The 13,545-nt window shown below is 35.1% G+C and overlaps 1 protein-coding gene across 2 annotated transcripts in view; it reads right to left on the bottom strand.

The window, feature by feature from the left end:
• The window catches only part of LOC148944252 (putative phosphatidate phosphatase), a 67,786-nt gene extending 65,495 nt beyond the window's left edge, over positions 1-2,291 (bottom strand). The window contains exon 1 of one of the 2 annotated variants that reach the window (XM_089100536.1): positions 1,971-2,291. In XM_089100536.1, the coding sequence (XP_088956662.1) occupies positions 1,971-2,022 (52 nt within the window). In that variant the 5' untranslated portion in view covers positions 2,023-2,291. The remainder of the gene's footprint in view (positions 1-1,970) is intronic. The other variant, XM_089100535.1, reaches the window with a different exon arrangement.
• Positions 2,292-13,545: the final 11,254 nt, after the last annotated feature.

Raw genomic sequence — 13,545 nt, 5'->3', positions numbered from 1 at the left:
CAGTGAGGATTGCAAAAGTATCTTTGCAGCTGATGGAACTGTGCAGGGCATTTTCCACACTACAACAAACCTGAAGCAATTCAAGGATTTTGAAAGCTGTCTTCAGTTCAATAATAGGCACACATGCCACAAAAGAAGTGGACCTCTAGCTCCCACCAAAGAGGTTTTTGACCCCTTTGTCACTAACTGGAAAGCAAATTACTCACTGGACAAGTACTTGACGATTGATGAAATACTATTTGCAATTAGAGGACAGTGCAAATTTAAGATGTACATTCCCTCAAAACCAAACAAAGTATGGAATGAAAAATCAATGCCTGGTAGTCTTGAAGACATTCTTTCTGTCTATTGCCTTTGTCTATGATGAAAAAGAAACCGCTATGGATGAAATCCAGAATGCTTAAGTTCCAACATGAACTGTAATGACACGTGTTGATCAATTGAAGGGTTCAAAAATGCAACATTACAGTAGACACCTGGTTGTTGTTTATTGGGCTTGCAGAAATGCTCAGACCCTTTGGAGTTAACTATGCAGGCAGAGGAAACAGAACAAAAGATAAATACCACCTATTTTCTCGTTAGTCATACAAGGAACCCAACTCGTTCATCTTCAGGCTTAGAGACCACTTGACACTATTTTCGTTTGTTCCAAAGAAAAACAAAGCAGTAATTTTTGCTTCATCAATGGACTTTTCATCAGATATTGATCACAAGAATAGTAAACTATAACTAATTACACAACCAGCTGCTGCACAAGAAGATGGCCCATGGCGGTGTGGCATGTGATCATGAACATAGCTGGAGTCAATGTCATTCTGAGCTACCTCAGACCCCAAGAATATGACTTGACCTGAAGAAACATGCTGGTAGAGCAGTAAATATATACCAAATCATATTATTGAGTTAGGAATAAAGTGAATACACCATTTGATGCCTTTTTTATGCTGATTACAAATATAATAATCATTTTTATCAGAAATGAATTTCAGCCCCCCCTATATATGCCAATTCAGGGTATATATTTCTACCTTAGGGGGGGGCAAATTTTGTTTGTGATGTAAATGGGAGGTCAGTTTAAACTTTACCCCCACCCCCCCTAATATAGAAATATATACCCTGAATTGGCATATATAGGGGGGGGGGGGGACTAAAATTCATTTCCAATAGAAATGACAATTATATTTGTAATCAGCATAAAAAAAGGCATCAAATGGTGTATTCACTTTATTCCTAACTCAATAATATGATTTGGTATATATTTACTGGTAGAGCTAGAACAATGCCTCATTGACCCACAACTTAGGGGCAGAGAAACCCTTCCAACTATCCCAAAAGAACTGCATTTTTTTATCAACAACATTAGGCCTACAAGATTTTCAGGTGAGAATGTCCCCCGGGTGTCTTCTTCAGGTTCTAACAACTGTAAAGGTTGTTTGCCTAATGTGCCCCTGAAGAAAGAACAGAAAATCAAACAGAAAGAAAGAATAGAAAAAGTATATGTGCAGTGCATATAAAAAAAGGGGGTGTATAGAACATGCCAAGTTCCTATACCTCAAATGCAACTAGTGGGATGATTTTTGTATTTTAGTGTTTCTCACTGATATATCTGAGTGTGTAGTAGGCTAAGCAAAATTACAATACATTTAAAACAGTATTTTTTTTTGAATTTTTAAAAACTGGGGTCCAGCAGACCCCACCCTGCAGTTAGTGTAACTTTTCTTCACCCTGCCAGTTAAGGGGTAATGCTAGGTCTACCCTTGAAAAGTTTGTTTTGAGCAATAAAAGTGTTGCCTTTAATGCCTATAATAGGCTAAGGAGCATCATCTGCAGGGGGACAGTTGCACCCTCTAATAATTTGGAGAAAGTCATTATATAGCCCATGCCCCTTAACTATCCAGATATGGACCCTTCTTGCCATACAATAAAAATGCTGGAGATTTGCCCCTGCCTACAATAGGCTTAAAACTTACCAATGACAAGTGCAACAAAATCCAAGATAAACTGTATTATTGTAGAGGCCATGTCAAAAGTAAAAAGCAGCTTTGGTGCTGGAATATACCAAGAAGTGGACCAATCTGCTTTAAGGTTCTTTGAGAGAAACAATATGCTAGCCAAATAGCCTAGAGGCTAAAAGTTGGGGTTATCCTAGTTTAATCCAGGTCAAACTGTAAAAAGTCTCAAAACTATAAGTAAGTCATTAACTTCAACAACTAAACTTGAGTGAGTAAATTCAATCGTCTCGACTCATAACTGTCTGATAACACAGCAATTTTTTATCTGCTTCTTTAATTTATATTTTTCATAAATGTAGCGTTGCCACGATATAAAAAGTAAGACGTTATTCATAATGTCAGTTTCCATATTTTGGCCGCTTCAATCTCTACTCATTCGGCTACTTGTCGTAGAAACCAGCGTTCTTTTGACGGAAAATTTGTAACGCTAGCGACAAGCTGTAATGATTGAAAAAAAATTCTTGAAAACTTATTTCCATTTGCTTGCATACTTTATTGTTCTAAAGGTAAATATTTCGTATCTCATATCATTGACTTACATACCATTGGATGCCTTTTTTATGCTCTTTGCGATTATAATAATCATTTTTGTGGCAAAGGAATTTTACCCCAACCCCTATATATCAATTCAGGGTACATATTTGTACATTAGGGAGGGTTGGGGTAAAGTCTAAACTTACTTCTCATTTTCATCAGAAATAAACTTTACCCCCAATCCCCTAATTTTCAAATATATACCCTGAATTGGTGTATATAAGGGTGGGGGTAAAATTCATTTGTGACAAAAGTGATTACTATATTTGGAAAAATCGTAAAAAAGGCATCGAGTGGCATGTTTACTTTATTCGTAAGTCAATAATATAAACTGTGGTATATTTGCCGTTCTAAAAAGATTAAAAACCAAATGCTGTTTTCGGAAATATGCCGTTTACTGGTTGTAGAATTGACTAGTACTTACAACCACAGTGAAGAGGCATAGGATATGAATAAAGTTCTAAAGACGGGTTAACTATAAAATTCCAATTTTTTTAAGTCACAATGTCATTGGTGTTTTGGAAGTACAAAAACATTTTATAAGAAGAATGGTTATGTTTTCACTGCAACTGAATATTTGGAAAGTATCCAAAATATCACTAAATAACTTAAATTACAGTGATCGTCGATCTTTTAGAATGAGGCTTGACTTTAATAAGCAATTTAGGAGTTATTTAAAATAAAATGATAGATAGACAATAGATGATTAAAAAAGATAAAACAAGAAGATAGGGAGTCCGTCCCCCTCGATTCAGTTACCCCGGCAATTGAGAAAAAAACTTTCATCACTTTACCATACATCCCGAAACTTGGCGATAAACTTGGAAAACAAAAAAAAAATCTCTCTGTTTCTTTCCAAACTGAAAAAAAATTTGAAAATTTTTTCAACTCAGGAAAGGATAAAACTGACCCTGTACTGGATAGTGGTGTCTACAGAATCCCGTGTTCATGTGGGAAATTTTACATTTTAGGACCCATCAACAACTAGGTAAACGTTTGCATGAACACACAATTTCAATAGATAAGTCCATGAGATTGAAAAATAACAATTACAACTTTGATTCGGCATTGGCCCTGCATATTTTCGAAAATCCGACCAATCTGCTTCTTTTTGACGAGGCAACCTTAATATCTACAGATAATGGCCTACCACAAACTTTTAAAAAGGTAATTGAGATAAAAAAAAAATACATAAACCGAAATTTAACAATAAATAGAGATACTGGAGACATTTCACTAGGCCCAACTTATGACAGTTTAATTTTGAAGGACTCAATGAATATTTTAACCCGTCATAGCTTGAGAAAATCTTTTTGCACATAAAATGATGAACAAATTTGTAGACCAGCTAAGGCTAAAGCAAAACAAAGGACTATTGCTCAATCATCTCGGTAGATTTCTTTTTCATTGATTCCAACCTGGTCCTTATTTAGTTTTTGTTCTGTCGTTGTTAAGTAAACTTCGAAAGGTTCGATTTTCGTTGGTTTCTTTTTCTTTTCTTTCTTTTTTGTTTAGCACTGATAACGACTCGGTGGAGGTCCTTGTCGAAATATTTCCTTATTTTTTCTTCTTCATGGTTCACCACTGGCTGGCAAAATCCTCGTTTTTTCACCTTCTTTTATTTTATTTTTCATTTTGTTATTTTCTTTCCTCTCTGAGTTTCATTTGTCATGTATAGCCTGTGTGGTCATAGAATGTATTTACGTCAAGCTTGTGGGGAGCATTCGACCAATATTGTTTTATATTTTTTAAATTGTGTTAAAAAACATGCAATTCTTATTTGTCAGTTCAATTTCTTAGAAATTTGCAAAAGACATTGAATTCTTCCAGCTTCTTTACGTTTCAACCGACATTTAGGCACACAATCTGAAGGCCTGTTTATTCACAGAATGGATTTCAAAACTTTAATACATATCTTAAAATACCATAGATCCAAAAGATACGTCCTTAGTAATAAAATATTAAATTTCAAATCTTTATTATATCAGATTTTGTCCCCTCAAGATTTTCACCAAATTTTACAAATTTCACATAGGTCTTTCCGACACGTATTCCATTTAGCAAAAACTCGTTTATCGGAAAAATTCTCAAAATTTGAATTTCAACAGTTTCGACAAACACAGATTTTCCTTCCTAGATTTTGTCCTGGCCCTCCTTCGGAAAATCTATCCTCTAAGGTTTTTACACCCAAGGAGCTAAGTATTCTTTCAAAAGGACCAAAATTTGCAATGGCTGCAACACACGTAAATACATCAGAAATTATTACGGGCATGGAGTCTGCTATTTTAGCCCTCATGGTGAAGTCGAAAATCCAGACCTACTCAGAGGTGAAATTGTAAAGAGTATTCTTAATTATACGCCATCTTTGTCGCTTTCAAATCAATCAAAGGAAGAAATTAAAATCCTCCAAAGCTTGAAAAAAGAAAAAAAAACAGTGATTAAGATAGCGGACAAGTTAAACACATTTGTAATTATGAATTCTGCAGATTATGAAATAAAAGTTAACACCCTTTTAATTGATAAAAATACTTACAAATAAATAAAATTAATCCCACGGACAAATACACACAGCAGTTGAGAAAAGACCGAGGAATTTTAAAAGAGAGTAGACTAATTACCCCTCAAATGTACAGAAAATTTTACCACAAAGCTTATTCAGCCCCAAAGTTTTATGGTCTGCCTAAAATCCATAAGAAAGATATTCCGTTAGGTCCTATTGTAGCATGTTATAGTTCTCCAGCTACGGGTATAGGAAGTATCTTAGTCACCATTTTTAAAACTTTTCAAGCACACAGAAATCCTATATAAAAAATTCCATAGATCTTGTTGAGAATTTAAAAAATTCTTTTAAAGTACAACAGAAAATTATCTTATTTATTTTTGATACAGTTTCTATGTACACTTCATGCAATGTCCATAAATGTTAGCAGGCCTTACAAAGAAAATTAGAGGAAAATTCAGCTTGGTTGGATTACAAAAGTTTGGAAATTGATACAATAATGACCCTTGTTCGTCTTTGCAACAAGTTCTACTCGTATTTTAAATTCCGAAAAGAAAATTTCCTTCAAATCATGGGCCTATCCATGGGCACTGTCTTGTCTCCTTATTTGGCAAATTTTTACATGGATTTCATAGAACAGTCTGCTTTGAATAGTTTCCACTTAAAACGCTATATATGGTTTCGTTTCGCTGATGGTATCCTTTCTGTTTGGGAGCATGGACAAGACTCTCTAAGAGATTTTTTGGCCCATTTGAACTCTTCTGATTCGAATCTTCAGTTCACAATTGAACTCAAAGATTCAGGTAAGCTGCCTTTCTTGGATGTTTTGATTATAAAAACTGCTCCTAGTCTTGAATTTTTTATATAAAGAAAGCCGACCCATAATGATCGATATCTACATTTCTCTTCACATCACCCCCCTTCTGTGAAAAGAGGGGTAATAATCTCTTTAGTCGACACAGTCTTAAAAATCTGTTTTCGTAATCATATAAATTCTAAATTAAACTATGTCAAGGATATTCTACTCTACAATGGTTACCCAATAAAACTTATTGAAAATATCATAGATAGACGATTAAAAAAAGTAAAACAAGAAAATAGGGAACCCGTCCCCCTCGATTCAGTTACCCCAGCAATTGAGAAAAAAATTTCCTCACTTTATCATACATCCCGAAATTTGGCGATAAACTTGAAAAAGTTTAAAAAAAACATGATCTCTCTGTTTCCTTCAAAACTGAACAAAAAGTTGAACATTTTTTCAACTCAGGAAAAGAAAAACCCGACCCTGTACTGGGTAGTGGTGTCTACAGAATCCCGTGTTCATGTGGGAAATTTTACATTGATAGAACCCATCAACAACTTGGTGAACGTTTGCATGAACACAAAATTTCAATAGGTAAGTCCCTAAGATTGAAAAATAACAATGATAACTTTGATTCGGCATTGGCCCTGCATATTTTCGAAAATCCGACCCATCTGGTTCTTTTTGACGAGGCAACCTTAATATCTACTGTAAATGGCCTACCACAAACTTTCAAAGAGGTAATTGAGATACAAAAAAATACATAAGCCAAAATTTAGCAATATATAGAGATACTGGAGACATTTCAATAAGTCCAATTTATGACAGTTTAATTTTGAAGGACTCAATCAATATTTTTGCCCGGTATAACTTGAGAGAACCTATTTGCACATCCAATGATGAACGAATTTTTAGACCATCTAAGGCTATAGCAAAACAAAGGATTGTTGCTCAATCATCTTGGTAGTTTTCTTTTTCATTGATTCCAACCTGGTTCTTATTTAGTTTCTGTTCTGTCGTTGTTAAGTAAACTTCGAAAGGTTCGATTTTCGTTGGTTTCTTTTTGTTTTCTTTCTTTTTTGTTTAGCACTGAGGAAGACTCGGCGGAGGTGCTTGTCGAAATATTTGCTTATTTCTTCTTCTTCATGTTTCGCCACTGACTGACAAAATCCTCGTTTTTCCACCTTTTTTGATTTTATTCTTCATTTTGTTATTTTCTTTCCTCTCTGAGTTTCATTTAAAATGATAACAAATCCAGAGAAGAATCGTTTCAGAGTATTTCAACATCACATTTTGATTATAGTAAAGAAAAACAACATAAATCAAAAACCATTTAAGACAGTTATATTTAACACTTTTGCGCTAAATCGGTCAGAAATTATTATGAATTAAAATATCAAGCATAAAGTAAATAGAAATGACTATGCACAGTGACACACTAGTCCCTTACAGGCTGAAACATCTGTAAAAAAAAAAAAATTGATAGTTTCGACGTATTGCAATCAGTGTGTCAACTGGAATGATCTTATTTGTTTATTCTCAAAAATGAGAAAAACTATTGGAGTCGATTTCTTTGTACTATCTTAAAAACTGCTTTATAATCAAACTTTGCGATTGAACCAGCCTAAGTACCAAAATATGACAAAAACGGTAAACATCCACATTACAACAAATAACTGCTTTCACTGTGGGTCTCAGTGAAAATTATGGGAAAAACAATTTCGACAGATAATGACAATAACCAAGCTGAAGTTCGCTGATATGGATGAATAAATGAAACCTAAAACGCGTAGAATTTAAGATGCACGTTGAGCTTTAACTTCAAATAAGCAGAAATTACTAAATTAAGGCTTTCGCTATTGGCTCCTTCCCCGTTAAAGTAAACTTTTTAAAGCCTATAGCATCATTTATGCTTTAATAAATCACAACTATGCTTAAACATTTTTTTTATAGTTATAAAACCGAAAAAATGCCGTTAAATAAAGTCTTGCATTGCTAATATTTCCAGAAGTTAGTATCATTGTATAGTAAACATTTGGTCTATTTGCAAAAGTCCTTCCGAGTTATTTTCATTATTATAGCGATTTTACTTCTTTTTTTTCGTCGATGTTTTGTACAATTAAAGCAATTTGTTCGAAACATATGGAGTTTTCAGTAAAATGCAAATTACAAAATAGACCTTAGAAGCTTTACCGTTATGGGAAGAGGGCAGCAGTCAAAGTTCTGTTTGTAGTAATATCTGTTAGTTTTGAGTTTGACTTGAGTACTCATTTTTATTTCTACGTGGTTTAGGATTAATTTATTCAGTTATATCACTATCTGTTATTTCTATGTTTGATGTGATTATTCACTAGAATTTCTGTTCGTTTTGGGTTTCAAAACTCTTTGATAGTAATTTCTAGTTGTTTTAAGTTTGAATTACTATAGAACTTCATTTCTACTCATCTTAAGTTATAATTTGGCTGTTTACTTTTCTTTGAAGAACTTCTATTTCGGAAAGTCTTTATTAAATTCATTTTCTTTTTCGTTTTTTATTGCCAAAGTTTTACTAATTCTAATCATTATGAATATTTCTCCAGTTTTTTGGGCTTTCAGATCAAAGATTTAAATATCGGATTCTAATTTAAGTTCTAAAGTTGCACATATGGATTTGAGCGCTGTCTTTAATTTTATTAGATAGAATTACTGCATATATTCCGTTAAACTTGAAATAATGGTTTATGAATCTCCTCAAACTGAGATCGTGACTTGACAGCTAATTTTAGATAATATACCAGAGGGAAATTTCCTGGGAGAACGCTAAAGGTTAAATCTAACTAAGAATGGAATAAGATAATAAATATATAGTAGAGGGAATACTCAACTCTCTATATAACTGACTGTTTAAACTCGTTTATATTAATTTCTTTGACGTAAGTGTTTTCTTGATGTGGCTTGGGAAAGGTGTTATTCTGACAGCCTAAAGGCACATACCTTTTGATTGAATTCAAATACCTCTCAACATTCCCTGAAAGTTCAAGCTTAACACTATAGCCGGGCATGAGCTATTTCAAACATGCCATTTAAGAAACCAGGATGCACATAGTGTCGTGATTTAGTTCAATATTTTCCCCAATAATTCTGAAAGATTTAAGAAATATTCCTTAGATATTGTAGATACGCCCTTTTGACAACCAGGATGCGCACAGCATCTTTTGATTATGGTTAACATCCACCTTAATATTCAATGAAAGTCTCAACTCATTGTACTTAGATGTCTCTGAGATATTACAGTTATGCAATTTTGACAACCTGGATACATATGGTGCCTTTTGATTTAGTTTTCTATCCTCCTCTACATTCTAAGGTTTCAATCTAATGTATTTAGCAGTTCCTGTTATTTTGCATATAAGCCCTTTTGACAATCTCGATGCCCTAGACTCTTGTGGTTTAGTTTGATAGTAGTGACAATAGCAGTAAATATTAACATCCACAATCAGAGTAGTAGTAGTTGCAGTCACAAGCAGTCTCAATCTCAGGTTGTCACTGTCACAACCGCAAGTAGTTGCAAGCACTGTCGCAAGCAGTTGCGGTCACATGTGGTCGCAGTCGCAAGTAGTCAAAGTCGCAAGTTGTTAAAGTCGCAAGTAGTTGCAGTCGCAAGTATTCACAGTCGCAATTAGCCATAGTCACAGTCATAATGAATGACACAACTCTAGAAGTGCTGACAACCCCCTTGCCTTTTTAAGACCAGAAAATAATTTGCACTTTACTGAAACAAAATACAATTTAAATATTTTCCATTTTTGGCTTCAATAAATAAAAAATTCATGAAGCTTTAAGGAATAAACATCAGTATATTTTTATTAAGCTGACAATCGACGGTCATTTGTTTTTTCCCAGTAAAGTGCAAATTATGTTCTGGTCTTGAGAAGGCATGGGGATTGTCAGCACTGATCGTGTTAATTTTTGCTCGTTTTGAGTTTGACTCGGTTATTTACTGTAATTTCTGTTCGTTTTGGGTTCCATGTATTTATTGATGGTGATTTGTGGTAGTTTTACGCTTCGAATATTATTTGACTTTATTTCTGCTCATCTTTGGTTGAATGGAGTTCTTTACTTTTCTTTGAAGAACTTGTTTCGTGGAAAAAGTTTTTTGTACTAATTTCTGTTCGTTTTTTATTGACATTTTCTTTTTCGTGAAAATTTTTTTCTTTATCTGTACGGTTTTTTCTACAGGAATCCATAGTGTGGCTTGCTATTTGTATGTTGAAGAAACCTTTTTACCAATGTTTAATCCTGACACAAATAGTATTGCTTAATTTAGTTTTGTATCACCTCAGGTTAACCTGAAAAATAGAACATAATATCATTCCCCAAAAATTCTTTCTATGCTCTTTGTCAATTTGGATACATTTACGCTCTTTTGATTTATTGAAATTGTAAGAGCAGAAGTAGTAATTGTAGTAGTCCACAAAGTTTCAACTTAATGCTCCCAGTCGTTCTCGATATGTTTCTGAGGTGCCTTATTGACAACCATGTACACAGTGTCTTTTGATTTAGTTTTAAAGCAACATTAAGTTTTAAAGCACAATGGGCCGATTACCTAATTGTGGGGGTTAAAGATGGCGCTAGAAACTTTTTGGCTTAGCTCAACATCCGCCTAAATTTTCCTTGAAAGCTTCACTTTAATACTCTTAGCTTGCATAGTAGCAACAGTTCTAGTAGCCTAAGTAGCAGTATGCGCATAGCACCGTTGGTTTCTTCAAGATCCCCTTCAACACACGCTGAAAGTTTAACCTTAATAAAATGAACTGTTCCTGAAGTATTTCTGATACGTTCTCTTAACAACTTGTGTTGGCGTAGAGTATTTCTATCTGATTCCACACAGTTTCAATTGTTTCCAAATTCTTCGCCTTAATACCCTTAGTTTTAGTAACAGCAGTAGTAGTAGTAGATGTAGTAATAATAGTAGCAGTAGTAGTAGTATGAGTAGAGGCAGACACAATAAGATGCAAATATTTTCTTTTGGTTAGTTCAACATCCTCCACAACAAGTTATGCTAGTTTCAACTTCACACACCAAACTGTTCCTATGATATTAAAGTTACGCCCTTTTGGTAACCTGCATAAAGACGGTGTGTCGTGATTAAGTTCACCCCCCTAAAAATTCCTTGAAAATTTCACCTTCATACCCATAGGCATAGTTGTAATAGTAGTCATAGTAGAGGTCTTTGTATTACTAGTAGTAGTATTACTAGTAATAACGGTAGTAATAGTAGCAGCAGCAGTAGTAACGTATTGTCTTTACAAGTAGTTGCAATAAAAAAATAGTAGCTGAAGCAGTAGTAGTAGTAGTAGTAGTAGTAGTAAATGTAGCAATGATAGAAATGTTAGTAGTAGCGTGCACATATTGCCTTTTGGTCCCATGGTTTTCCCCATTTAGCATTCTCTGAAAGTTCCAACTTAATAACCCAATCACTTCTTGAGATACGCTCTTTTGACAATATGTATACACATAGCATATTTTGGTTTATTTCAAATTTTTCCTTAATGTTGTAAATGGAGTAGTCTGGTAGTAGTAGTGGTAGCAGTAGTAGTGGTAATTGTAGTAGTAGTGGTAGCGTGCAAATATTCACTTTTTGACCACCTCCTTTATCATTTCCTAGAAGTTCAAAATTGATATACCCAGTCATTCATGAGTCCCTCTTTTGACAATCCGTAAACACATAACGTGTTTTGATTTAGTTGAACAGTCCCCTGAACATTCTCTGGAAGGTTTGCATGAATTCCCTTCGTCTTTTTGGAAAATAAAGTTCAAACATGCATATCTTTTTCAGTAACATATACTGTACTATTTATAATCAATGAACGAATTGCCAAACTTAAAACCCTTAACCTGAGGACTGTGGGGAGGTTAACATTCCCAACGACATAACTAATGGACCTTTCAACACTGCTGAACAAAACAGTTCTCTTAAAACTTTGAAAGGATCTGTTTTGAGGAATGATAGGCTTGTAGGTTGGGGCTGATTGCCCTCCATTCACTTTTGAGTCATAAAAAGGGCACTAGACCTTCCGACTTCTAGTCAAATGAGCCCATCCGATTCATAATTTATGTGACCATCCGTTCCATAAAAACCTTATATACCCTTGGAATAACTTACGACCCTTGCACCTGAGTGCTGGGGGGTTTTGCCCACCCTAAAGATACTTCTAAATATTCCATGGACTAATGTGAACGGTACTGTTATTCCATATCTTTGATTGCATAGAGTCCGATAGAAGGGGACGTCAGGGAGGGCGGGGGAAGCTAGGTGCCCTCCATCACTTTTGACTCTTAAAAGAAAACTAAAACTTTAAAATTCCAATCAAATAAGCCTCCTTTGAAGTTCGCACTGCCACCCCTTCCATTAAAAGTTTATAAGCCCCCGAGGGACAACTTACAATCCTTGCCCTCAGACTCTAGGGGTTGTGTTAACCCCAAAGGCCTTGTTATGTCACCTTTGGACTGTTTTTGAACAAATGGTTATCTCAAAATTTTTATTGGATGTATTTGGGGAGAATGGACCATAAGGGCTAGTTGCCCTCCGACACTTCGACTCTTAAAAAGTACACTAGAACTTCTGCTTTCCAATCCATTGAATCCCTCTAAAGTTTACACGATCACCCTTTGCAAACAAATGTTATATGCCCCCGGGGCATATCTTGCCCTGAGGGCTGTGGAGGGGGGTTTTCATCTTCAAAAAAATAGTTACCTTTCAACTACGCTAAACAAAATGGTTATCTCAAAATTTTGATTGGATGTATTTGGGGAAATGACGGGATCACCTTCCAATCACTTTCGCTTGTTAAAGAAGGCACTATATGTTACAATTTCAAATTGAACGGGCCCCTTTCGAAATTCCCACGACAAGTTCTTCTACACAAAGTGACCTGGTCTAAAACCAAAAAAGGGGGAAAGATAGCTGCCCTCCGATCACTCTGAATCTTGAAAAAGGTCCTAGAACTTTTGATTACCTGTCCAATGATCCCCCTCCGAAGCTTATACAACCTACCTTTCTATAAAAATCTCATATGCCCCCAGGGCATAACTTACAACCCTTTCCCTGTGGGCTGTGGAGGGGGTATGCCATCCTTAAAGACAAAATATCCGGACCTTTCAGCTACACTGAACAAAATAGCTATCTCAAAATTTTGGGTCGGTGTATTTGGGAAATGGTGGGCGTGGAGGGGGAGCTGGTTGCCCTCCATTCACTTTCGACTATTCAAAAGGGTACTACCCCTATTCAATTTACAATCGAGTGAGCATATTTCGAAGTTTCTACGACAACTCTTTCTATACGAAGTGCCCTGGTTTAAAACCACCCCCCCCCCCCCAAAAAAAAATAAAATAAAATAAAATAATAAATAATAAATTGTGCCCACATCGCTCTTTACTTAGGCAGTGCTATTGCGCTCCCTTTGAAAACTTTGACAAAAACTTGGCGGAGGGCAAGTAGCAATTTACACTAGCTAAATTGTAAACAAATAAAAGACCAAACCGCAGCCGAGTAACATGCTTATGATGGCTTTGCCTTTAGATTAAGACTCTGGGAAACTCGTCCAAATGCTTTTGATTTCCCAATAAAACTCCTGATAAGTAATATTTCGAATTTTCTTCTTGTATAAGTTTTTCTTGGATCCTATTTTATTACGGTAGTCCCCCAAATAAAACAG

The sequence above is a fragment of the Artemia sp. Qi Xiang Cuo genome, chromosome 14 (genome assembly GCF_049724085.1).
Source record: "Artemia sp. Qi Xiang Cuo chromosome 14, ASM4972408v1, whole genome shotgun sequence".
NCBI classification, from domain to species: domain Eukaryota; kingdom Metazoa; phylum Arthropoda; class Branchiopoda; order Anostraca; family Artemiidae; genus Artemia; species Artemia sp. Qi Xiang Cuo.
Note: the sequence above shows the minus strand (reverse complement) of the source record. Positions and strands in the feature narration are given on the sequence as shown.